General features: G+C 35.4%; 1 protein-coding gene across 3 annotated transcripts in view; it reads left to right on the forward strand.

Annotated features, from left to right (window-relative positions):
• Positions 1 to 17,520, forward strand: part of MTMR6 (myotubularin related protein 6) — a 33,318-nt gene extending 15,798 nt beyond the window's left edge. Inside the window, exons 6-15 of one of the 3 annotated variants that reach the window (XM_027589278.2) lie at positions 2,608 to 2,742; positions 4,083 to 4,196; positions 5,564 to 5,696; positions 6,427 to 6,536; positions 6,938 to 7,063; positions 9,699 to 9,748; positions 10,175 to 10,375; positions 12,104 to 12,235; positions 12,321 to 12,447; positions 15,306 to 17,520. In XM_027589278.2, the coding sequence (XP_027445079.1) occupies positions 2,608 to 2,742; positions 4,083 to 4,196; positions 5,564 to 5,696; positions 6,427 to 6,536; positions 6,938 to 7,063; positions 9,699 to 9,748; positions 10,175 to 10,375; positions 12,104 to 12,235; positions 12,321 to 12,447; positions 15,306 to 15,566 (1,389 nt within the window). In that variant the 3' untranslated portion in view covers positions 15,567 to 17,520. The remainder of the gene's footprint in view (positions 1 to 2,607; positions 2,743 to 4,082; positions 4,197 to 5,563; positions 5,697 to 6,426; positions 6,537 to 6,937; positions 7,064 to 9,698; positions 9,749 to 10,174; positions 10,376 to 12,103; positions 12,236 to 12,320; positions 12,448 to 15,305) is intronic. The other 2 variants (XM_027589279.2, XM_035726648.1) reach the window with 2 other exon arrangements.
• The last annotated feature ends 9,978 nt before the right edge of the window (positions 17,521 to 27,498 follow it).

The following is a 27,498-nucleotide window of genomic DNA, read 5'->3' on the forward strand; positions in this document are numbered from 1 at the left end:
TGGTAGGGACTTAAAAATAATGAGATTAGTGAACAAATAGGTTCTTCTTTCCTGTGGTTCTCTTTTGATACTGCTTATATTTAGGAAAACCAGATAGTTTTGACAAACCAACTATTGAGAAAAAGAAGAGAACCAAGGGTATTTCAGGCTCTCAATTTTTATAGAAAGCTCTTCTAATCAGAAGGATTTTGCAATACGAAGAGGTGGAGGAGACATCTTTATACTGAGATGCTGTAATAGGGATTACTCATTACAGCAAAATTTTCCTTTTGTAGCTTGTAACAGACCACAAGATCCTATGTGTTAGATGCTTTATATGCATGAAATCCCATGATAATTTTATAAGGTAGGCTCTGCTAATTTCTTGTAACTTTCAACCTGTAAAGAGAGGGTAAATCACCTTTCCTATATCTAACAGCTAGCAAGTTGTGGAGTTCCGTGCCAGTTCTGACTCCCACTGCTTTGTGACCTGATTTTTTCTCCTCAGGAAGCTTTTAGAATCTTTTCTCCCCAGTGTCCTGAAATTTCACAGTGAAGTGCCATGGCGTGTTTTTTTAAATCTATCTGGGAACTCACTTTTGGGAAATTACTTCTCTATTTCTGTGGTAACTTCTTCTCTTACTTTCCTTTGTACGTGTGTGTGTGTGTAGGTTGGCAAGTGGGCCTCTCTAAACCTCCGTTTTTCTTAATTTTCTCTCCTATTTTCCATCTCTTTCTAGTTTTTTAGAAGATTTCCTCAACTTTGTTTCCAGTCCACCTCTTTATTTTTGCTATACCGTTTTTAAAATCTAAGAACTCTTTCCTATTTTCTGAACTTTTTAGACACTTTTCTGTTCTTGGCTATGATGACTGGGTTCTCTGAAGACATTAAGGATTTTTTTTAAAGAATTCTTTTGCTCCCCACATTAGTTGTCTGTTGCTCAGAGTTCCTTTTTTCTGTTTATTTTGTTTGTTTCTCATGTCTTTCAAATATCTGATTCTTGGCTGGCCTCTCATACTTAAAGAGTGAGGTACCACAAGCTTGTTTAGAAGTTTGTGTGCATGAGCTATCTCTATCTTTGGATTATTTCTGTTGTTAATTTTCATCCCAATATGTGTGTTAGTTCTGTCCAGGATTCAAGTGTGCGAAGGCGGATGGGAGGATCTCATATTTTGTTTTGTAGGCTTTACTTCATCCTCTTGTTGTGGGGGGTACAGGGCTTCGCTCCCACCCACATCTGTGCATATTGTCCAGAGTCTTCAGGTTAATCCTTTTCATAGAATAAACTTTGCCTTCAGGGCGAGGGAAGATCTGGGAGCCTTAATTAGCCCCTATATGGATATTCAACCAATTCTGTTTTCAGTTATACTCCAGCTCAGGCTTTCAGAGGTACCAAATCTTGAGCCTTTCTGGGATTTTGCTGCTCAAAATGCTTGCTTCTTGTTAACTCATAACAATTCGGCAACTTTCTTTGTTCTGGTAAATTGGTCATTACTAGCTTGTACAATCTGCTTTCATTTCCTGACATTTTATTAACATCTCTACTCTATTTTTCTCTCCTTTTCCATTCTCTTTGATCTTTTGATTTTATGCATTTCAGATATCTTTATTAGGACTTTAGTTGGGTTTTAGAAAGGAGCCAGAGGTAAAAAGTAAAACTTTAAACAAATTCCTAATCATAGTTAGGAATAACAAAATCATAGGGAGTTATGACTGGTTATGGCCTCTGTTTGACACACCCATGTTTGTATACATTGTTTATTGGAAAGCTGAACTCAAAATAGATATTCAGTGCCTAACTTAAATCAGAAAGTACGTCTGAAAAGAATTTTACAAAGCAATCCTCATTTTCTTCTATTTTATTAAATTCACATGGTTTTATTTTGTCTGTGAATTTAAAATGTGAATTTATGTATGCTTTTTTTTCCTTAATGATACTATGGTTGGAATGATTGGGTAGAGTTCAGTTGGAGTTGGTATGGATGAGATTGGAGATAAAATATATGGGTCTAAATCTTCTAATCTTTTTTTAAGACTTGGAACAAAAGTAAATATCTAATCCACCATTCACTATTTCTTACAGATATTTTTACCCTCTTAGATTTATGTTTTAACTCAAATTTGAATTGAAGTTCATTTTTCCCATTTTGTGTCTCATTTTATATTGCTGATTTCTAGAGATCTGAAAGCTTTTGGAATATAAGAGCTCAGATGTTGCTATTTTTAAAAATCCTGTTCTATCTTTATTGATTAATCCCTTACTTGAACTTGAATTGAAAGTATCTTGTAATCTAGAGCATAGCATGCAAGTATCTTAGTAGGTTACATGATAGAGAATTGACCAAGTGTTGCTTCTTAGGACTTAAGATTTTTGCATCAAACTATGTAAGGAGGCATTTCACTTTTTCAGAAGAGAATATTAGGAAAACTTATGTAACATCAAGATGTTCACATAGTGTTTAATTCAAATAGGATTTCAAGGTTAATGTCTTCTAATTATCCTGCCAACTTTTAAACAGATTACATGTTTGATTTTAACTTTTGTTTTTCTTTTAAGCATTTTTTTTTTTAAGAAATGTTTTAGACATCTTTGGATAATCTGTTGTTTTCTGTCCTTTTAAAATTAGGCTGCCATTTGTCGATGTAGTCAACCACTATCAGGATTCAGTGCCAGGTGCCTGGAGGATGAACATTTGCTTCAAGCCATTAGTAAAGCTAATCCAGTCAATCGCTATATGTATGTCATGGATACCAGGCCCAAAGTATGTGTCTTGAATCTAGTACAGTCTGTTAGTTTAATTATCTTTGTTACTTTAATTAATGAGAGTTAATCAATTTGCCCATATTTAACCTATCTGAATCCTGGTTTTAAATTGACTGAGGCTAATGATAATGAGGAAAGCAATCTTTTAAAGGATACCAACTTAAGAGACCTGTTTCCCAGATGGTGATTTCTTATGTCTTCTGATTTATATATAAATTTAGAAAAACAGATTTTTATATTGGGAACTCTTGATGGTGTGGAAGACTTACATTATTGGGAAGAAATGTTAAATAGTGTGTGTGTTTGAAAAATTATGAAAATCTTACTAATTTTTTTGGTAGACTTTTTAATGGTCAAAACACTGTGTGTTTGTTAAAATAATGGGCCTTAATTTGAAATATACAAGAAAATAAGGAAAATAGTAAGTTAGGAAACATTGAACTAGAGAATTATAAATAGTGAACTGGTACATATATACGATGGAATATAACTCAGCCATCAGAAAGAATGAATACCCACCATTTGCATCGACATGGATGGAACTGGAGAGGATTATGCTAAGTGAAGTAAGTCAAGCAGAGAAAAAACAATTATCATGATTTCACTCATACATGGAACATAAACAATAATGCGGAGGACCATAGGGGAAGGAAGGAAAATCTGAAGGGGGAGAAATCAGAGAGGGAGATGAACCATGAGAGACTATGGACTACGGGAAACAAACTGAGAGTTTCAGAGGGGAGGAGGGTGGGAGGAGGTGTAATAGGTTGATGGGCATTTAGAAGGGCAAGTGTTACGATGAACACTGGGTGTTATATGGAACTAATGAATTATTGAACACTACATCAGAAACTAATGATGTACTTATAGTGGCTAACTGAACATAATAAAAAAAATCATTCTGTAAATACTAGTTGGAGTAGAGAAAATATATCATTTTATCCTCACTACATATTTGTTATACAATAAAAAGAGATCATTTTCACCAATTCAAAACAAAAAACAAAACCACACTGGATTTTGAAGACACAGTGCAAAAAACACTAAAATATTCTATAATATTTTAATATTGATTACATGCTGAAATGGTAATATTTTTTCTGTTTGGAGTTAAATAAAATATATTACTAAAATTAAAAAAAAATAAATAGTGAAGAGGACATAGTTCTGTTAGGCATCTGTAATGTTAGGTTCAGTTTTTATCATTGAGACAAATGTCAGAATCCCTTTTTTTTTCTATAAACACAGTTAAGCAACTAATTCATATAGGATCCTGAAACTAAAGTAATTAAAATCCTCAAAGGTAATAGCTAACATTACTTTTAATTTTTATTATAGCATCGAATGCAGAGCTGGTGGGCTACCCAAAAGGACATTGGCAGAATTATAGTGAGGATTTCTTCAAAAATCTGGAATGATGAGAAAATAAGAGAAAGCGATGAGAAAAAGCGAGTGAGCGATATAGAGCACAATTTTAGGCAGCTTTGTTGAAAGGAATGGTAGCTGTTTAGAAGTTATTCTCATCATTATGCATTCTCACAAAAGATAATGGAGGAAACAGAAGATGGGATTAATATGAGTAAATTAAGTATTAAAAACTAGAAATTGATAATTTGATAATTTTTTATCTTGTTAACAAGAAAAGACTTTCTTAGAAGTCAAGAATGTTGGTGATATCTCTTGTAAGACAAATTTTATTTTTCTTCCTTGTTTAATCTGGGTGGATTCATTGGTCAGAATTACTTCTAGCTAATACTAGGTATAAAAGATGGTTCAAGAGTTTCTGAATATGAGGCCTGAGGGTGATCTGTTTCCCAGGACCTAGTACCTCTATTTGTATAATTGACTTCACAGAAAATAGGCCTTTCTTTGATTGTTTTGTTTGTACTATTTAAACTTCAACTTAACTAGTAGTAATGAAGCATTTTAATATCTAACTCTCACCTAAGTCATCATAGGTGCTGAATAACCAGTGAGTCAGTAGGTAGAATTGAACTGTTCTTTTTACCAACCTGGGCCCCTATCTACTGAATGAAAAGCTACTTTTTCTTCCAATTTAGGTTTTGTTTCATCCAAATTCATAAGAATATTTTGTAAACTGTAATAATGTGCAATATGAAATCCTAGTCTCAAAGAATTAAACATACCAAATCTGAAATGAACCTCTTGATAGCATTGGGCGTGGGCCTGCTGGCGGTCTGTCTTCCCCTTAGAGACCAATTTTGGCCCAATTCTTGGAGATATATCAAGCTAGTGGATTATATGCCATATATACTGTATGGGCCTCCAGTAATCTCCAATATGGAGGACCTCAAATAATCTGACGTGTATTTCAGATCTGATTTTTCAGGGTCCCTGTGGCTCTCTGAATGATCATGTGTTCCACAGGCTTGCTCTGAAGTGAATCTAACAGGTTCATTCTATAACCGGAAACTTCCCAGCTTGGCTCATCTCTGAATCATTTAGGATTCAGATAAGAGATACTTCTTTCTTTTTTACATTTTGAAATATTATACACATATGGAAAACTGACTAAAAACATAAGTGAATTAGTTTCATAAATTATTTGTGGTGGAACTTCTTGTCTGACCTTTCCATTATATAGTAGTCATGTTGTTACTTTATATAAAGTATTCTTCTTTACTCTTAATAACATATGTGACACTTTTACTTATTAAAAACGGTAGCATATTCAGTTTGGAAGAGTTCTTTAAACTCTGCTAAAATGTGGTTTATTTAGTATTTTCATGATGTTTTGGTAAACTAAGTTAAGAGATAAAACCAGTTTGTCTCTAAATTTCTAAAACTTTAAATTTTAGCTGAATGCAATGGCCAACAGAGCAGCTGGAAAAGGTTATGAAAATGAAGACAACTATTCTAACATTAGATTTCAGTTTGTTGGAATTGAAAATATTCATGTCATGCGGTCCAGCCTTCAGAAATTATTGGAAGGTATGATTATTTTTTGCCTTTGAGGCAACTTTGTCTAATAGAAATATAATGTCAGCACATTATAAAATTAAGGATTATGTAATTTAAAATTTTCCTATATCCACATTCAAAAAAGTAAAATAAAGTTGAAATTAATATATTTTGCATAATGTATTAAAAACATGTTAACATGTAATCAATATAAAAAATTAGTAATGACACATTTTAGATTTTTTCCCTTAACTCTTAAAAATTGACTAGTTTGTATTTTACACTGTTACACCACATCTCAGTTTGGATTACCCACGTGTCAGTTTGGGTAGTGGCTACTGTATTGGACAGTACAGTTCTAATGGTTTTGCAAAAAAAAAATTCTTGCTTAGTCTGTACAGTGAAGATTAATTGATAATGCTCCATTTAAGTATTAAGGTATCTTTCCAGTTGTGGTATGGAATTTTAAAAATTAAAATATCAAACTTTTAAATTAAGCACTTCATAAAAAAAAAAAATTAAGCACTTCATACACCAAATTTTTTTTTCTTAAAAGAGATTGGAGCTTTTTTTAAGCACAAGGAATGACAGTAAATTGTACCCAAAAAATCCAATATTGAGGTTCTGATAGCATCTTTTCATTTATAGAGTCTCGTTTTTTATTTTGTCCTCATCCTCCCAATTCACTCACTCAGAGCTTGAGTAGGAGAAGTGGAGACTCTAGCTGCATTCTAATGAAATGTTTTTTTCCCCTTTTTAGTCAATGGTACCAAAGGGCTTTCTGTCAGTGATTTCTACTCTGGTTTGGAGAGCTCAGGATGGCTTCGCCATATCAAAGCTGTTATGGACGCTGCAATCTTCTTAGCCAAGGTAACTCTTCTTCGTTCATATTTTGTTTGAGGATTTATAATGGTTGGGAAGGAATGCATTTATCCTGTTGGGTGCTGCTACCCTTTCCAGTCAGATAACTTTTATGTTTTACCTCTTTAATGAGGCTTCCTTTAATTTGAGCATTAAAAGATCATGTAGTACTTCGTGTAGGGATTTAAAAAGAAACCCCCAGACACTTTGGAAACAGCAATTTTGGTTTTGTTTTTTGTTTGCTTTGTGTTTTGTCTTGTTTTTTTTGGAAATTATGCTGTGACAGCGTTATCATTACAGTCCTTGCTCTTCCTTGTAATGCAATACTTGCTAGTATAGTTTGAGTAAGTAGACCTTAATTGATGTACCTAAATTCTGCTATAATCTAAGTATGTGATCTTTCTTTTCAGGCAATAATGGTTGAAAATGCAAGTGTGTTGGTACATTGTTCTGATGGTTGGGATAGGACTTCCCAGGTTTGTTCCCTTGGCTCTCTTTTATTGGATTCCTACTACAGGACAATCAAAGGATTCATGGTAAGGAGTGATTTGGCTAGACCAGTGATTCTCAAATAGGAATGATTTTGTCCTCCCAGGAGACATTTGGCAATGTTAGGAGAGTTTTGGTTGTTACAAAGAAAAGGGTACAACTAGCACTTAGCTGGTAGAGGCCCAGGATACTGCTAATATTCTGTACCACAGAGGATAGCCCCTGCAATAAAGACCTAACTGGCCCAAACTGTATTTAGTGCTGAGGTTGAAAAACCTTGAGTTAGACTGATTTCCATTTGTGCCATCTCTTTGACAACAAGTTTTGAATATAGAAGTTTTTTTTCTAAAATGTTATAGTAGAAATATTCAGTATTTTCCTCTCCATTTTTATACGACAAATGTGAATGATGTAAAACAAGGCAGAAATAGGAGTACTTAAAAATTACGTTCTAGAGGAAACTTTCTATTTAAAATTTCTAATTGAATGGATTTTTCTGCTTTGTGAAGCTAAAGCCCTGGCTCCTGTTTTTTGTTTGTCTTTTAACACAAGATCAGATTAACTTATGTTTTCAAAATTTACATCTTAATTCATGGCAAGTAAAGTAAGCGAAGAGACGGTAGAAAGTTTTCATTAGTTTAGAATAATTAAGTGCAGTGCCATCCTAAAGCAGGGGAAGGTTTAATATCACCAGATCCCTTTCAGCACCATTATTTGTTGGCACTAACATATTGAGTCTTGGACAGGCTGAATGGAAGTACTGCTGATAAAATTATGTGCAGCTTACCTTAAGGGTGTAAGATGAGGAATACTTTCTCTGCCATGTTTGGCTTTAATTGTTTGCTAGACATTCAAATGAAATCATGTAATAAATGCCCAGGGACAGTGTGAGAGCTTCCCAGGCAAAAGGAACAATGAAAACCAAAGCATAGCTCTGTTGGCTGAATGCAAGTGATGTGTGATGGCGGAGTTCAGGGTGTTAGCACGGGGAGCTTGGGTGCAGAAGGATATAGTGGGATGAAGGCCTCAGGAAGAGAAGACTGGAATTTGGCCTTTACCCTCTTGGGTAGTGAGAGCCATTGAAGAGCTTTAAGTAGAGGAAACAGTAACTTGCTTGGATCTGCTTTGTAAAAAGATGGCTTGGTGTCTTCCAGGTGGAGGGTAGTGGAAATGGAGGCTGGGAGACCAGTATGGAAACTGGAAAGATAACTCCGGAGAGAAAAGAGGGCTAGGAGTAAGGCAGTACCACACGAATGCAGAGGAGGTCATAGGTTCAACCTCCAAGGATGCTGAGAAGGTAGAATCAGTAGGAATTGTTCCTGGATTGGATGTGAGGAGAGGAGGCCTCTTCCAGGATGATTTCCTGTCTCTGGACTTAGTTGCTAGGATGGATGGTGCTGTTCTCTTGTTCTCTACTGAGAAAAGCAGAAGTCTAAGTTTAGTGAGAAAGACACTGAGTTAAGTTTTAGTTGTGGATGTGTAGAGGACCGGCAGAGGGCCTGCAGTAAAGTCTGGGGCTGCAGCCTGAAGACCACTTGCCTGAGGTCACGCAGGTGTGGAAGTGGCAAAGCTAGGATTTGGGCCCATGCAATATGGCTCCAGAAACTGTATCTTTCCCCGTCACATTATATGGCCTTCTGGAAAGATTTATAACAGAAGCTAAAGGTGGCTGTTTTTTTAAATCCCTGGCATTGAGTACTACCTCCCTCTCCCTCCCTCCCTTCTTTCTTTTGGCGTGTGTTTCTCCATCTCGTCATTTTGTACAGTAGGAATTTGACCTCCCTGTTCCAGAGTGTGCTCAGCTGAAAGTAAGGAACATGTTGCCTCTCGGTGCTTCTTCAGTGGGGCTTCTTCTTTCCCCTTAGTTGTGGAGTTTGTTCTGTCAGTCTTCAGGCCGATTTCTGGGGTATTCAGCATGATTTGATAATTATCTGTTTGTGTTTAACTGACAAGACCAGCCTGGGATCCTCCTACTCTGCCGCCATCTTAGCTTCCCCCACCAAAGGTGGCAGTTTTGACTGAAAAGAATGTACTTGGTGATTATATAATGAAATTATGAGATATATTAAATACTAAGAAGATAGGTTGTATAAATTAGACTGAAAAAATTAGAAGCCTATTACTTCAGTAGAGTTGTGACAGAGAAAACAGATAAAGACAGTCCATTCAAGAGGTTAGATATCACCATATGAATTTGAATATACACTTTTTATTGGTGTCTTTATCATTCTTTTTCTGTTAAGTACCGTATAAGTAATGTACTAGTAAGCCAGAAGGTTTAAAGCATACACCCCAGTCTACCACCTACAGTTCACACTGTTAACATTTTGATTTCCATTTTTATAGCCTTTTTTCTATGCAGATATCATCATTAGACATACAGAAATGTAAATGTGCTAGCGCTCTATAACATGTAGTTTTTACTTAAAATGTAATAAATACAACCTAAATGATTTAAGTCACAGGACTACCGTATTTCTTTTATGTGTCATTTTTACTCTTTGTTAAACCAGCCTCTAATCCAGGTTCTTGCTGTCTTTTGTCTATAATTAAACAAAAGTTTGTTTTGTTTTCAACCATAAGTTAAAAGGGTAAATGCTGTTAAGATAATAGGATTTAATCCATTTTAAACAAAAGAAATTGAAAATAGTTGTAAAATGGGTTTCACTTTTTCTCATTAAGGTTTTAATAGAAAAGGATTGGATCTCTTTTGGACATAAGTTTTCAGAGAGGTGAGTCATAGTTGTACATTTATATATTTTGTAAAATTAGTAAAACCATTTTAGAGTACCAGAATATTTCTGTTCTTCATGAATTCGCATATCCAGTGGTAGGTGAGAGTGCTGTCAGGTTTTTTGTATGAAAACTGATTTAATTTTTTTCTGTCATTTCTTTCAATTCTCATACCTTAGTTAAATTTTCATGGCAGTTTATTGCCTTCCTTTTTGTCTGGATTGTGGTACTTAGAAGGCAATAGATCCTTTAAAGTTGTGGTTGAAAAACATAGATTTAAATTGTTTTTAATAAAAACATTATGCCTTTTTTATGACAATAGAATAGTGTTTCAGGTTCATGTGTGTATGTTTAAATTTGATAATATGTGAATAATTGACTTCTTTCAGAGGCATTTTTAAAAGCTTGTACTTTCTCGGGGGTAGGTGTGGCCATTTGGATGGTGACCCAAAGGAAGTCTCACCGGTGTTTACTCAGTTCTTGGAGTGTGTGTGGCATTTGACTGAACAGTTCCCACAAGACTTTGAATTCAATGAAGCATTTCTTCTTCAGATCCATGAACATATTCACTCATGCCAATTTGGAAACTTCCTTGGAAATTGTCAGAAGGAAAGAGAAGAGCTCAAGTAAGACAGTTTGCATAAAATGGGCTCTTTTTTTCCTACTTGGTTGAGGTCTAACATAAATCATAGTGGAACATAATAAAATATCTTGACAGTATGTAATAGAATTGAATTTTGTTGTAAAGATTTTTTTGTCTATTTCTGAAGCTAAGTGCCCTCTCTCCCTCACATCCTCAGGTTAACAGTAAAAACACATTTTAAAGAATTTGTTTTGAAATGTAGCATACATATAGAAAAGTGCATATGGCATAAGTGCGAAGCTCAGTGAATCTGAAACTCATCCATCTGTGTAACCAGCACCCAGAACAAGAAACCTTACCAATACCCTGGAAACCGCCGTTCTACTCCTTTCTAATCTGAATATATATTTAGAGCAGAAAACTATTAACTTATTTCATTTCTTAGAAAGTATTGGTCACTAAGCTTTAAAGTTTGGTTAAAGATTTTTAAAAACTTTTGGTTTTAAGGTAAGATGAAGCCTTACAGTTTTCCTCCCATTTCTAAACAGATGTTCTCTGGGGAAAATAGATCTGTGTTAGCTGTAGTGTGTCTGTCCCTGAGTTGGGTCTCGTACCTCTTCTTTCCTAACCAATCTTTGGGAGTAGGGGTTTCTGGCTAAATTTTGATGCAAAGAAAATGTGGGGTGAGGCTGTGAGAAGTGCTTAAATAAAAATTTTTTTTAGGTTGGGTTTCTGAGTTTAGAGTTCTTACAAGTCAATAAAGAGCAGTTATAGATTCTTGAATGTCCAAGTGACATATTAGAGAAGCTAAATCTGGTAGTAGTTTGAAGACAGCCACATACTCTCACTCTCAACAGAATTGAAGGCAGAACTGAGAGCACTTGGAAGATTCTAAAGATGTGTAAAGGGAATTACAAGTGAAATCAGAGTATGACAGAGGTGAACAAATCAAAGAGCATTCAGACTTTAGCTCTGTGCCATAGTAATTCACAGTAGTGTGTCATAATTTGGAGCAGGTGACTCTTAGAGTACAGAGCTCTTTTAGGAAAAACTGTTCTTCCCAGTTAGTGCCAAACATCCTCTTACAAAGGAAGATGGTAATAAAAGCACTTATTTCCTAGTAGTCTTTCTCTAAGAACTTACTTACTGGTCATCTTAGGGGTCATAGAAAAATGAGCAGACTCTCCATTTTTCCCCTGTATGTTTATTTGGTAAATATACTATCTAAACCATTCTACCCTTTATCCACTTATTTCACCTAACTTACTCTTAGAGTTGCAATATGATTGGCATCTTTTTACTGTTGAATAATGTCCTGATTTTTCCTAATTCCCTTTTTTTTTGCTACTCACATTTAAATTTGTCCCTGCTCTATAAGACATGTTATTACAGCCCAGATATAGGGCTAAGAGAATGAGGCCAAAGAGTGATACAAGTGTCTTTACTCTGTATACATGTGTATGGTGATGTGAAATAGGTATAACAGAGGCCATGTTTATGAAATTGTGTGAGTTGAAAGGAATCTCTTAACGTGTATGGTTGTGAGAGAAAATGGTAGACCTGTGTTGTGTTCAGAGAAACATGGTTTTATTTATTTCATGATTATAAGTGAAAGAAAAGGGAGAATACAGAATTCAGAGACAAGGTGAGGTTAGGTTGCGAAGAGAAGGAAAAATTAAAACTTAAATCTACTTGGGAAACAATTACCTGGTTTGTAAAAATGAGTATTAGCATCTGTGGGAAAGATCTTTGTTTTTCTCATTACATTAAGGTTAAAGGAAAAGACTTACTCCCTGTGGCCATTTCTCCTGGATGACCAAAAGAAGTACTTAAATCCTCTCTACAGTTCCAAATCTCCGAAATTTGCAGTTTTGGAGCCAAATACAGTATCTTTCAATTTTAAGTAAGTTGGCATCATTGAGGTACTTATACTTGATTTTTCTCAAACACAATTTATTGAGTTGTTGTTTTTTGTTTTTGTCATAAAGGTTTTGGAGAAACATGTACCACCAATTTGATCGAACATTGCATCCTAGACAGTCCGTGTTTAATATAATTATGAATATGAATGAGCAAAATAAGCAGTTAGAGAAAGATATTAAAGACTTAGAATCTGTAAGTATTCTGAAGTGTCTAATGTGATATATTTGAAATATTAAATTAGTGTATTTCCTTACTTATGTTCTCAGTGTAAATTAGTATATATAGAAACCTCATAAGTACACGACTGCTTCCAAATCAGATCTCCTCTACTTTCAGTATGTTAATTTGAATTGCTTTCCCTGAATTTTAACATTGAAGTATTTGAAGTACAGTTGACCTTTGAACAACATCGGTTTGAGTTGCGCAGGTCCACTTACAAGTGGATTTTTTTTTTGATAAAAAAAAGTACAGTACTGTAAATGTATTTTCTCTTGTGATTTTCTTAGTAACACTTTTTTTCTCTAGCTTACTTTATTGTGAGAATATAGTATTAATACATACAACTTACAAAATATGTGTCAATTGAGTCTTTATGCTATTGGTAAGGTTTCCAGTCACGAGTAGACTATTAGTAATTACCTTTTGGGGGGAGTCAGAAGTTATATATGGATTTTTGATTGCATGGGGGTTTGGTTCCCCCAACCCCTGTGTTGTTCAGGGGTGAACTGTATATAGAAAGGTAGAGTTATGAACATAATAAATATCAGGGAATCCACCACCTAGCTTTGTGAGATTTTAACATTTATCATATTCGCTTCAGATCTTTCATGTTTTTGTTTTAAGAAATGAAACGTGATAGGTATATTTGAAGAAATATACTCCTCCTTAGCCCTCCCCACCTGCTTTGGGCTGAATTTGGGGTTAATTGTTCCTGTGCATATTTTTGTACTTCTATATATGTTTTTATCCCCTATTTATAATATTGTTTTGTGTGATTTGAAATATTTTTATTTTATATTGAAGAAGTACAAAAGAATATATTTTTATAAGGCATAAAAGAGCAACAGAAACATCAAGGCACATGTACCCTTCACCGAGCTTAAGGAACTGCATGTTTTAAAGGTTGTTACACTGTCATGCTTCATTTTACTCAACATTGTTTTGAAATTTATCCATGTTGATACATGTAGCTTTAATTCTTGTGTTTTATTAATAACTACTGTATAACATTCTCTTATATGCATATATCACAGTCTATCCATTCAGCTACCGCAGAACATTTAACTTGTTCTCAGTTTTGGATTTCCATGATAACAAAGGAAGTTGAATGAGTTTGCATATATTTGCTGGCCATTTTGTTTTTCCTGTTCTCTGAATGGCCTATTCAAACCTCCACTTATTTTTCTGTTGGTATATTTGCCTTTTCCTTATTGATCTGTAAGATTCTTTATACACCAGACATTAGTTCTTTGTTAGATATCTGTCTGTCTATCTATCTATCTATCTATCTATCTATCTATCTATCTATCACAAGTGGCTTTGTTTAGTCTGTGTTCTCGTCTTTTTCATTTTATTTATGGTATGTTTTGTATAGATGTTTTGAATTTTAATGCAGTCAATTGCACTCTTTATGTTTTATGCCTTCTTTTGTATCTTGTTTAAGAAGTCTCTCTCGACCATAAGACTTTTTTGTAATCTTTTCTCTGTCATCACATATAAGCAAAAAGGATCGGTGAGTCCATACTTCAAAAATCCTAGACAGTTGGTATAACTCAGACTGTCGTGTCTGCCTCTCAAGCAGGACTGTTCCTTAGTCATCTCTCAGATACGGAGGTAACGATAGGAGGATGTGTAAGGAGAGAGGCAAATCCAAGACATAGGTAAATATCAGCAGAGTGGCCAGAGATCAGTCCGGGGATTAGAGAGCATGACACTCTGTCACAGAATACATTTAAAATCTTATGTTCTGTTTGGGAAAAAAATTCTGTTGGGACACCTGGGGGTGGCTCAGTTGAGCGTCCAACTCTTGGTTTCAGTTCAGGTAATGATCTCAGGGTCATGAGATCAAGCAAGCCAAAGCTGGGAGTCTGCTTGAGATTCTCTCTTTCCCTCTTCCTCTGTTCCCTCCCCTGTTCTCCTGCTCTCTCTCTCTCTCAAAAATATATAAATAAATCTTAAAAAAAATTAAAAATATAAAAAAATTCTGTTGTGTTCTAAAGCTGGTTATGTTCACCTAACAAATCATTGTAGGGAAACCATGTAAGAAAGTTGTTTAGGTAAATAAGTGTGCGTTTGTTATATTATACAATTATGATTCAGGGTGACGTCTCATACACATTTCTTTTATTATAAAATGTTTACCTTTTATACTTCCCAAGTAATCTATGCCCTTTCAAATATGAAGGTTTGATCTTTTACAGTCAAGCATAATAACCATTTTCCACTGTAAAAGTTTTAAACAATTAGGATTCTCAACCATGTCTTACTCTTCTGCACTAGATTTTACTAATTTTTTTTTTAAAGATTTTATTTATTTGACAGAGAGAGACACAGCGAGAGCAGGAACACAAGCAGGGGGAGTGGGAGAGGGAGAAGCAGGTCTCCTGCTGAGCAGGGAGCCTGATGTGGGACTCGATCCCAGGACCCTGGGATCATGACCTGAGCCGAAGGCAGACGCTTAACGACTGAGCCGCCCAGGCGCCCGATTTTATTAATTTTTTGAGATCTTTGTATATTCATAAAGAGGACATTTACAAAAGGATGGTTTTTTCTTTCTTTTTTTTTTTAAAGATTTTATTTATTTATTTGAGAGAGAGAGAATGAGAGAGAGCACGAGAGGGAAAAGGGTCAGAGGGAGAAGCAGACTCCCCGCTGAGCAGGGAGCCCGATGCAGGACTCGATCCCGGGAATCCAGGATCATGACCTGAGCTGAAGGCAGTCGCTTAACCAACTGAGCCACCCAGGCACCCTGGTTTTTTCTTTCATCTAACCTGTATTGAACATGTAGTGTGTGTAATTAGTAATTTTTTTCAAATTTGGATTTGTTCTAGAAAATTAAGCAACGTAAAAATAGGCAAACAGATGGAATTCTCACCAAGGAATTGTTACATTCAGTTCATCCTGAATCACCTACCCTCAAAACTTCCTTGTGTTTTAAGGAGCAAACTCTGTTGCCTGTGAATCATGCTCTTCGAACTATAGAGGGCAGCAACCCAGCAGATAATCGTTACAGTGAATACGCTGAAGAATTCTCCAAGTCGGAACCTGGTGTGGTCAGCTTAGAGTATGGTGTGGCCAGAATGACCTGTTAGATCCGTAGAGTATTTTCTGGACTGACTAGTGCAAGAATTGGATTCTTGTGAGAATGATGTGCGCATGACCAAAAGGAATTTGTCAAATAATGATCTTAGAGTTTAATAGTTGAAGAAAGGATAATAACTGCTCTTGTGAGAGAAGTAAGTCCGTTTAATTGCATTTCCAGCAGGGAATGACTTTAAGTTCTTTAAGAAACGAGTGGTGTTGGCAGATTTATTCAAAACACAGTTTGTACTGTATACTAGTGAATTGACATTTCTGTATGATTTATATGTTAATTACAGCCAAACAATTCTGAATAACCTTCCTTAACTATAACTTAATTGCCAGGAAACAAAACTCGACAAAGTTCTCCCTTAATAATTGACATGGCATGTACTTTTGATTATATAACTCTGTAACTATGGATATTTACATATTTTGCCTATTAGTGATGTTTAATGTTGAAGTGCCATGAAAAATATTTTAAGAAAGCCTTAAAATTGCAACTTATTCTTAAGTTTCATAGCCAGGAGCAGGTTTTTGGGTTTTTTGGTTTTTTTTTCTTTGGGTCAGCCTTGTTTTTATTTGTAAAGAATTGCACCATCATCACTGCAGGGCCTGCATGCTACAACAGTCCTGTATAAACAGATGTGCACGTACAGTGTTAAGTTCATGGTCAGCTGCTCCCACATCCATATTCAAAATTAATGAAACTGAAGGTTTTATCCTGATTACAGTTTGTACAGTGCTACATTTGATGACATTATTTACAACTTAGATTATTGACTTCTTGAATATGTGTAAACTTATTTGACTGTCTTTTATGTATGGATTACTGCATTCTTTTGATTCTTACTTTGTGGTTGGCTTTATTCCTTGGATAACTGTGTAACTTTAAAAAGCTAAGGCTCTAAAACTGTTCTTAGAAACAACGAAGAATGTGTATGTGTACACACACACACACACATACTGTTTTCTCTCTCAATGAGTTGCTCTTCCTAGAACAGGCTTTCAGTTTCCCCCAAATTTTGGGGTTAAAAAAAAGGAAGTACAGATAGTTTAGATTTTGCTTGGTTGCATGAATTTTAAAGCAGCCATTTCTATGTGGAACATTTTTTCTTCTCCATTAACATAGGAATAAAAAAGGAAAATTAAGGATAGCCTAGTACAAAGTTAATGTTTAGCAGGAACAACTTAAATGCTAGGAAAAGTTTCATTTTGCCATGTTATATTAACTGTTCTGTGTGCTACTAACATATCTTTACATAACAAAAACAAAACAAAACAATTCACATGCAATTGATGGTATTACCCAGCTGGCTTTAAAATTGAAGGTTTAAGTAACATGACTGACAAGAGGTATGATTCAGGGGTAATAGGAAACCTGGATAGGATCCCTAATGCTTCTCTTTACTGTACTTATATCTATTATATTAGTTTTGAGCATAAATATCTTTTTCAAATGGAAAAAAAGCTTTATTGTATGAGAACTTATCTAATCCTGTTTATTTTTCCAATGCTTTTGTGTAATGCATTATGTAATAAGAAAAATACTGCTTTTTAAACAGTAACAGAAATGTACTATTAAATATAGTTTGTGATTTAGCCAAGCCTATTTCCATACTTAAGCGCTGGGACAGAAAACTTAATCTTTGTGACCACAAAGGGAAACTTTTGTGCCTTGTTCCTTGGTTCCAGTTACCGATTATGGTTTTGGAATCTTCCATGGCAGACTTCTTATATTCAAATGTTTTTTTGGTTTATTATTATCTTCAACTTCAGGCATATATATGTGTGTTTATGTGCTCACACATGGACTGAGAAATCAGTTAACATCTTAAGTGACCTACAGGGTATATGTTGGCAAAAAGCAGATTGTGTATATGTCTTACAAAATTTCAGTGTGTTTGGGAATGTATAGCATGTAAATTATTACATATTATTTAAAGGAAATTAAATGTTCATATTTTACTTTGGATGTTTTTCTTTTGGAAAAAAACAAATGGGATCAAGTTGTGATTGGTTTTTTCTTTCCTCACTTAGGCAAATGGACCTGCACATTATACTGATGATAACACTATAAGGTTTGAGCAAGTCATTTTCCAAAAGGTTGATGATAAATTATAACTTACATATAAAAATAATTTCCAAAATATTTAAAATAGGCATAGTGGGCTAAAAGTTTCAGCAAATATAGTTGATAATGTCACTAATTTTGGTGGAAGGCAGTGTCCAGTGAATGTCTGCGGTGTGAAATGTCTCACCAAAGGCAGACCTAGGGATAAAGAGGACGATGAAAATGACTTGCGGGAGAGAGTTTGTATGGGCGTGTTCTGAGAGATTAGCCGGGACAGAAGTAGCTCAGGGAATCCTGACCGAATCAAGATGGAGGGAAGTCCTTTTTTTTTTTTTTTAAGTTCTCTTTATTTGGTAGAGTAGCAGGGCAGGGGGGTCGTATCAGGAGCCGCCCCCCCCCCTTTTTTAAGATTCTTTTTTTAAGAGAAGTTTTAGGTTCACAGCAAAATTGAAAGGTCCAGAAATTTCTTATATACTCCACCAGAGTAGTACATTTGTTACAATTGATAAACCTGCACTGACACATCATAATCACCCCAAGTCCATAGTTTGCCTTAGGGTTCATTCTTGGTGGTGTATATTCTGTGGGTTTTGGACAAATGTATAATGACCATATAGGGTATTTTTCATGGTGCAAACAATCCACTATGCTCTGCCTATCAATCCCTCCCTATCCCCCCAACCCCTGGCAACCACTGATCTTTCTGTTGTCTCCATAGTTTTACCATTTCTAGAGTGTCACATAGTAGGGATCATACAGTGTGTGGCCTTTCAGATTGACGTCTTTCACTTAAGTGCATTTCAGGGTCTTCTATGTGTTTTCATGTCTTGATGGCTCATTTCTTTTTTAACACTGAATAATATTCCATTGTCTGGATGTACCAAGTTTATTCATTCACCTATTGAAGACACCTGGCTTGCTTCCAAGTCACAGCAATTGTGAATAAAGTTGGCTTTAAACATCCGTGTACAGGTTTTTGTGTGGACAGAAGTTTTCAGCTCCTTTGAGAATATACCAAGGAGTGTAATTACTGGGTTGTATATAGTAAGAGCATGTTTAATTTCGTAAGAAATTGCCAAACTGTCTTCCAAAGTAGCTGCACCATTTCCCACCAGCAGTGAATGAGAGTGCCTGTTGCTCCACATCCTCACCAGCGTTCAGTATTGCCAGTGTTCTGCATTTTGGCCATTTGAATAGCCTTTTCTGACCTCTTTTTTTTTTTTTCTTCAGGTCAGCTTGAGAGTACTGAAAAATTTTCAGTTGGCATTCTAAGGTGTATGAAATTCTGTTCATTTATAAAACTATTGAGAGCAGTTGCAGACTTTTGTCAGTGATATCGATCCATTTTCTTTGGCCAAGTTTTAGCTATTTTGTTGGCTTTTCCATGCAGTAATCCAAACGGCATTAACATGTTTTGGTTAAGTTAAAATGTAGAACCTATTTTTAAAAATACATATCTGTAAGCTTTAGAAATCTGTCTCTAGAAAAAGACCAACTGTAATCTAAAATCATTGAACGTCTGAAGAACAGGATATATACTATGGTACTTCTCAGAAAATAAAACACTGATTTCTGCCATTTTTATGAACACTATTGTTGCTTTAGTTATTTCTAAGCAAGGAAAATATCCTTTTGCACAGCAACTTTTGTAAAGTAGTGGAATGTGTAACTGAAAGCAAATTTCAGAAGTGTGCATTTAACAATATTTTGGAGCTTCTGTTGCAGAATGATAGGAGTATCACACTCTAAACCACCTACCCCAATCAGTAAGCATCTCTCTTGTTCTGAAAGGAAATGCACAATTACTCTGCTACACAACAGGGGGGGGAGAAACCTTTGTTTTAGGCCACTGAGAGTTTAGGTTCTTTGTTACTGTAGCATAACCTAGTTCATCCTGAACGATGAAACCATTAGCACATCCAAGAAGCTAATATCCTCTGATTTCGTCTAAATTCAGTCTTTCATTGACTCCACATGGGCTTTTCCTTATTTTTGCACTCCTACCCAGTTAAGGTTCATGCATGGCATTTGCTTTTAGCTCTTTAGTCTCCTTTTGAACAGTCCCCTCACCTTCCTTTGCACTGATGTCTTGAACCAGACCAGATATAGAGTATCTTACCACTTCCTGCATTTGCCCAGTTGTTTCCTCATGGTGTAGTTTAACTTGTTCCTCTATCTGCTGTACCTCCTATAAAGTAGGCATTAAATGAGATTCAGATCAAGCATTTTAGGAAAGATGCTTTGCACTTCATATTGAATTACTCAGGAGGGTATAATATCAGGCTGTTCCACTATTTTGATAAGTTTGATCACTTGGTTGATCTCTCCTTATAAAGGAGAGGTCTCCTTTAAGTTGGTTTCTCTCCTTTGCACTTAGCAAATGCTCAGCCAGGTGTTATTTTGACATCAAAATGAATATCCCATTCCCTAACAACCTGCGCATTGATGATAATTGCCTGAATCACTTATTTCATTCGGTGTTCCAAAATGGCAATTTTCCAATTTGCCTTTAGATTTACATTTATTTGGTGGTATTCTTTAAAGAAGTGCTTTCAGGGGCACCTGGGTGGCTCAGTCGTTAAGCAGCTGCCTTCAGCTCAGGTCATGATCCTGGGGTCTTGGGATCGAGCCCCACTCCGGCTTCCTGCTCAGCAGAGAGCCTGTTTCTCCCTCTCCATCTGCGTGCCCCTCTGCCTACTTGTGCTCTCTCTCTCTGTCAATTAAATAAAATCTTTAAAAAAAAAAATCTCAAGTCATTTCGCTCATCAAATCGGGAAATTCCTCTAAAAAAAGGCATGATAAAAGTTTAAATCTTCCCCTTTAATCACTAGTTTTCAGAATAAGGAGTTGTAATGGTCACCTCCAAACACTAGTTTTCTCTCTGTAGGGACGTGTATTTTTATAATCAATTACAGTAAATGCTCTTTTTGCTCAAACTGTTCTAAGTCTGTCCAGAAGAGCTCCAAGGTCCTTTCATATCCTTTTCGTGTACCAGTTAGTTTTGAGCACATTTTCGGTTTCTAACATGAGCAGATGTCCCAGGCTCATCTTGTGCTTTCTTTACTCCAGTTTTGGAATCAGCCATTTCTTGTTCCTGTTAGTGGGGAATGATATTTAAAACCAAACTCTGGACATAAGATGTGCTCATTGCTACTGGACCATTATTGCTTCCAGGTCCTTTCAATGGACAGAACTAGAAAATGTATTTTTAAAAATAATGAGTTTAAACAATATTAACCAAGTTATTATTACCACAGTGTTTTCTTCTTTGATGTGTATCTCTATTTCCCTTATACTAAAAATTTTGGTTTCTTGCAGTGCCTGCGTGGCTCAGGCGGTTAAGTGTCCCGACTCTTCATTTCAGCTCAGGTCATGATCACAGGGTTGTGAGATTGAGCCCCATGTTGGACTCTGCTGGGCATGGAGTCTGCTTAAGATTCTCTTTCCCTCTCCCTCTGCCCCTCCTCCCCCTCTAAAAAATACATAAAAAATAAAAATCTTAGTTTCTAATGGCATGTGCAAATTGACATTTTTTGCTTTATACTACAATATTCAAAATATAGTTTCAAAATTATAATTAGTACTACTACTAATAGGAATACTGAGTAAAATATAAGATTTCTTTGCATCCTACCAAGGATGTACAAAATTCTATATTCAGGAGTCACTTGAAATAATTTCTCTGTATGCATTATAGGCATACCTCAGAGATACTGGGGTTTGATCCCGGACCACTGCAATGGAGTGAATATCTCAATAAAGTCAGTCAAATGAATTTTCTGGTTTCCAGTGCTTATAAAAGTTATTTTTACACTATATTATAGTATATTAAGTGTGCAATAGAATTATGCCAAAAAAACAATGTACATACCTTAATAATACTTTTTTGCTAAAAAATGCTCACCATCATCTGAGCTTTCAGTGAGTCATAATCACTGATCACAGCTCACCATAACAAATATAATAATAATGAAAAAGTTTGAAACATTGCAAGAATTACCAAAATGCAACACAGAGATATGAAGTGAACAAATGCTGTTGGATAAATGGTGCCAGTAGACTTACTCGGTGTAGGGTTGCCACAAACCTTCAATTTGTAAAAAAATTAATAAAAAGTATCTATGAAGTGCAATAAAACAAGGTATGTCTGTACTAATTTGAAATACAACAGATATTTTGTTTTCAAATTTAGGATTTGCTAATTTTCTTTTTGATTTAGTGGATTTTTAAATAGGCAAAACATAGTTCAAAATTCAAATTTATATTAAAAGGTATATGCAGAAGTCTTGCTTTCATTACCTTCCCTTCCACCTTGTTTTTTTTCCACGACTCTTCCATCCTCCCCACCATAGGTAGCCGCTTTTACTGGTTTCTCTTACCCTTCCAATGTTTCTCTTTGTAAATATATATGCATACTTATACTATGTATATACGTATATATATTTATTCCCTTTTTTCTTGAACAAAGAATACATACTGCATATACTATTCTATATCTTGCTTTTTTTTTTACTTAACTGAATCTTGGCGATTACTTCTATCATTACAAATTGAGCTTGCTCATTGCTTGTTTATGGCTGCATCATACTTCATTGTATAGAGTTTATTAAACTAGTTAATTCAAGTCCTTCCTATTTTTTTAACTTTTTATCATGCAAATGCCCAAAAGTTAAAAAATAGGAGTAATATAATGAACCTCCTTGTATCCTCTAGAATCAATTATTAATAACACTTTGCTAATCACATGTGATTGATACTTTACCGTTTTTTGTTGTTGGCATATATGAAAACAGATTTCAGACATGCCATTTTACCCAAATAGTTCAAAGTGTGTGTGTGTGTGTGTGTGTGTGTGTGTGTGTGTGTGTGTGTGTGTGTGTTAGGAAGGTCTGGTAAAGATACTGTAGGTTGATGGATAAAGCATCAATATATTTTTTTCTTTTTCATATATTTAAGACCATTTGCTCTTCTCTGTGAATTGTGTGTTCATGTCTTTTGCCCATTTTTTTTTTCTGAACAGGTTCTATTTTGTCTTTACTTAAGAGCTTTTTATATTTTAGGGAGACCAACTCTCTATGATATAATGTGCCAAATATAGTCTCCTTGTTTGTCATTTGCTTCTGGTGCTTTTTGCCATGCAAGAGACTTTTATATTTTGGCGGTGGAATTCTATTAATCTTACATTGCTTCTTGTTTTGAGTTATAGTTAGACTTTCTAATTCTAGGCTATAAAAGAATTCACCCATGTTCTTTTAGTACTTACTTACAGGGTTGTTTTTTTTTGTTTTTTTTTTCTTGTCCCATTTGACTCTGATTGATTTGGAGTTTGTTCTGGTATATAAAAACAAATATGGATCCAAATTTATCTTTTCCCAAATGGTTATCTGGTTGTTTCAGTCATTTATTAGTAAATTCATCTTGTCAGTGATTTGAGACATTACGTCTATGTACTTCTAGATTCTCTTCGTTAGCATTCATGTGTCTATTCATGTACCAAAGCCATACAGCTGTATTTATCAAGGCTATATGGTAAAGCTAATCCTGCCTTGTCACTTTTCTTTCTCAGGGTGTTCTTATTATTTTTGTTATTTATTTTGAGACAATCTCAACTATTCAGAAAAGTTGCAAGTACAGAAGGAACTTTTTTCCTGAGCCGCTTTGATAGTAAGATGCTGACATGTTGTCCTATCTCCTTTAGGCACTTAGTGTATTTTCCCTACAAAGACATTTTTATATAACCACAATGCAGCCATCAAAATCAGAAAGTTAACATAACCACTCTATAATCCTCAGACCCCCGTTCAAATTTTCCAGCTGTCCCCTATCTGAAAAGACAATCCAGCTGTTGAATCCACTTGTTGAATTTGGTTCTCCAGTCTCTTTAGCTTCTTCAATCAGGAACAGTTTCTCAGTGTTTCCTTGAATTTCATGATGAGTTATTTTGTACTATCAGGTGAAATCAGTTTATTCTGCCACCGGTGATCTTCATTATGATACCTTGATTAAAGTGGTATGTCCCAGGGCATCTGGGTGGCTCAGTCACTGAGGCTCTGACTCTTGGTTTCGGCTCAGGTCATAATCTCAGGGTTTTGAGATCAAGCCCCACATTAGGCTTCATTCTGGTGTGGAGTCTACTTCAGATTCTCTCTCTCTCCCTCTCCCTTTGCCCTCCCCTGCTTGCTCTCACTCTCTAAATAAATATATAAATAAATAAATAAATAAAATCTTTAAAAAAATTATCTCCCTCTGCTCCCCTTTCTCTCTCTAAAAATAAATAAATAAATAAATAAATAAATAAAAACTTTACAGGTTGTATGTCCCAGGTTTCTTCAGTGTAAAATTACTTTTTCTCTTTAAAACTAATTATATTAGTATTTTGTGGAAAGGTACTTTGAGCCTATGTAAACAATCCTTTTTATCATCATATTTTCAATTCATTTATTTATATTAACATGGACTCATCTTTGGTGTTAGCATTGCCATAATTTATTACTTTGTTGTGTGTGCATTTACTGCAACTTTCTACATTTACTGTATCTTTTTACTATGTAGTCTTTTTAAAAACATTTTTAAACATTTCTTTTAGTAATTACATATTTGGACTTGTATTCAAGTGGTTGCCTTTTTAGTGATACTTTATATGATGCATCTAGTTCATTTTTTACCTTACTTAGGTTTCTGATTTTTGATTGTCCTCTATATTTAATAATCCTTGGCTCTCATCTGTTACTTACGTGTCAATCAATGAGTTGATTCTACTCTTGCCTTTCTCTCTCACTTCTCCAACCTTGTTCGGCTATGTTTTATTTCCACTTTGTCAGAGCATATAACATTACCAAAATATCCTTCCACTCTTATCCTCAGTTTTGTTGTGCTCTGGAATTTTTCACTAAATATCTTAGATGCTCAACACCAGTCTTTTGCCAAAGTTTCCCCAGTGGAGCTTATCCCCTAGAAGAGTCTTCAAAAGGGCTTGCCAGTACAATCTTTCTGTAGTTCTTGTGTTTCAAATTCTTTAAGGGTAGCATGGCTGGATATAAAATCCTTTGCTCACACTTTCCTGGAGTTTCTTGAAAATGTTGCTTACTTTACTTACTGTTAAGAAGTCTGATGTCAGCCAGATTTATTTTCTTTATAAGTGACTTGGTCCTTTCCCTGGAGGTCCAGTGCGTTTATTTTTTTTCTTTTTATTAAAGTCAAGTCATTTTATAAACTTATGTCTTGTAGTTACCTCCTCTAGGTCAGTTTTTCCAGGTACACTAGGGCCCAGCTCAACATAGAGATTCAGGTCTTCTATTTCAGCAAAGTTTTCTTGAATCATCTTTTAAATATTAGTTTTATTGTTTTATTTTACTTCTTCAGTCAAATTTCCTAAGTGTTGGATCTTTTTAGTTTTCTGTATCTATCAGTTTCTCTTTTTACCATTTTTGTTCATTTCTGTTTAATTTTTTGCATTTTTTTATTTCTTTCCTCTATGCTGCTTTTGTGGTTTTAGTTATTCATATTTTCCTTTTGGAAACTTAAAATTTAATCTTTCTTTCTGGAATTGTTTTCTTTTGCTTCAGTTTCTTTTTCAAGTTCGTTAATACTTGTTTCACATCTTTTTGTCCATTTCTATTCTGAGATTTTGAATTTGTGATTAGTAGTTGTTTATCTTATCAGCACTTTTTAAAATTATATTTTAATGCATGTTTTAATGCAGTTTGCCTTTACTTGTAGCCTTTCTCTTTGGGGTTTCATCTACTGAAAAGTTTTAATTCTCATCTTTGTTTTCCTCTTATAATAACTTCACATGGATGCTTGTTTTTTGTTTTCATAAGTATTTGTGTAGAATTTTCTTGGAACAGTTGTAGCAGGTGATCCAATGAAGAAGAATGGAAGAATTAGCATGTCTTACTAGGTTTCTTAGTTCAAGAACTTCCTCTTCTGTTGCTGTAGTGATGTACAGTTTCTTCAGTAAATGTGCCTTTGTTGTCTGTCCTCTGATCTATTTATATTATGTTGTCTCAGTAGAAGGCTTATCTTTAGTTGTCTTCTTCTTTCCCAGTATCTCCACCTTTCAAAATGCTTTCTTTCCCTGAGAGGTAACATCGTCCTAAGATCACCACAACATACGTTCTAAGCCCCTTCTTTTTGACTCTATAGTTTCAGATATGCTGTCAATATTTCTTCACTTAGAGAGGGATTCTCTGTCTATGGAAAAGAACTGTAGTTGGTGTTAACTGTCCCATCACCACCGAAACCTCATTGCACTCTCTCTTGTTCATTTTCCATCTGACTCTCCACTTTTGGTGTGGACTGTGGAAACTGGAACCAACGCTGCTGGTCTCAGATCTTTATTTCCCCAGTCACATTTAAATTGAAATCTATAAAATTCTCTTAGTCATGCCGCAAGTGAGTGCCAAGAGGGACTTAATTAGTCCTCCCTGTTGATCTTTACAGTTACACGGATGAATATGTGGAAGTTCTAATGGAAGTAATTGTATCTAAGGGTGGCAGGGGTCAAGTGGCTGCATTCAACAGCCAAAGGCAAGGTGGATATTGTTACTTGAATGGACAGCAGACTCAAAACAGCAATCAGAATAGTCTGGCTCATAAAGACCTATGGCATTGGCTATTGATAACGGTGTTTCTAGAAGTCAAATAGATAGGAAACCTACTAAATTCTTACTTGATCTGTATAAACAGGAAAGCTGATGCTCACTGGTCTTGTCATGTTCCCTACCATCCTGAAACAGCTGGTTTGACAGAACAAAGGAATGGCCCTTTGAAGATTCAGTTGCAGTGCCAGCCAGGTAGCAATACCTTGCAGGCTGGGACAAGGTTCTCCAGAAGGCTGTATATGCTCTGAATCAGTGTCCAATAGCAGAAATCAAGGGGGTTAGTGCTTTTTCAGTTGTATGCAGGAGAGTTGTATCATGTTAGACATAATTATGATCCAGTTATTTATTTGGAGATTAAGTATGGTTTAAGGAGATTTGTATGGGTGCCAAGTTGACAAGGGGGTGGGCTTGTGGTGGTTAGTTTTATGTGTCAATGTGACTGGGTCATGGATACCCAGATATTTGGCTGAACATTATTCTAGGTGTTCTGTGTTGGCGTTTGTGGATGAGATTAGCATTTGAATTGGTCGACTCAGTAAAGCAGGTTGCCCTCCCCAACATGGGTGGGCATCTTCCCATCCACTGAAGGCCTGAGTAGAATGAAATGTGGAGGAAGAGAGAATTTACCTTCTTCTACTGCCTGAGTGATTTAGCTAGGACACTGGTCTTCTCCAGCCCTAGGACTGGGGCTTATACCATTGGGTCCCCCTGATTCTCAGGCCTTCGGGCTTGGACTAAATTATATCACTGGCTTTCCTTGGGTCTCCAGTTTGCAGATGGTTGATTGTGGGACTTCTCAGCCTCCATAATCATGTGAGCCAATTCCTCATAATAAATCTCTTTCTCTGTGTATATCCTCTTGGTTCTGTTTCTCTGTAGAACCCAACTAATAGAGGTAGCTACAGTTAGCCTGTGGGAACCCAGGAATCCCCCATTTCTTCTTTTTATGTTATTATTGTGATAAAGTATACATAACATTGAATTTACCATTTCGGTTGTTTTTAAATGTACAATTCAGTGGCATTAAGTACATTCACAATGTTGTGAAATTCATCACCCCTGTCCATTTGAAGAACTCTTTAATCATCCCAAACAGAAACTGTACGCATTAATCAATAACTCCCCAGTGCCTCTGGCAGCCATTCTTCTACTTTCTGTCTCTATAAATTTGACTATTCTAGTTACCTCGTGTAAGTATAATCATGCAATTTATGTCCTGTTGTGTCTGGTAGAGTTCATTCAGCATATTTTTTATTTTGATCCATT

Source organism: Zalophus californianus, chromosome 3 (genome assembly GCF_009762305.2).
Source record: "Zalophus californianus isolate mZalCal1 chromosome 3, mZalCal1.pri.v2, whole genome shotgun sequence".
In the NCBI taxonomy this organism is placed as follows: Eukaryota; Metazoa; Chordata; class Mammalia; order Carnivora; family Otariidae; genus Zalophus; species Zalophus californianus.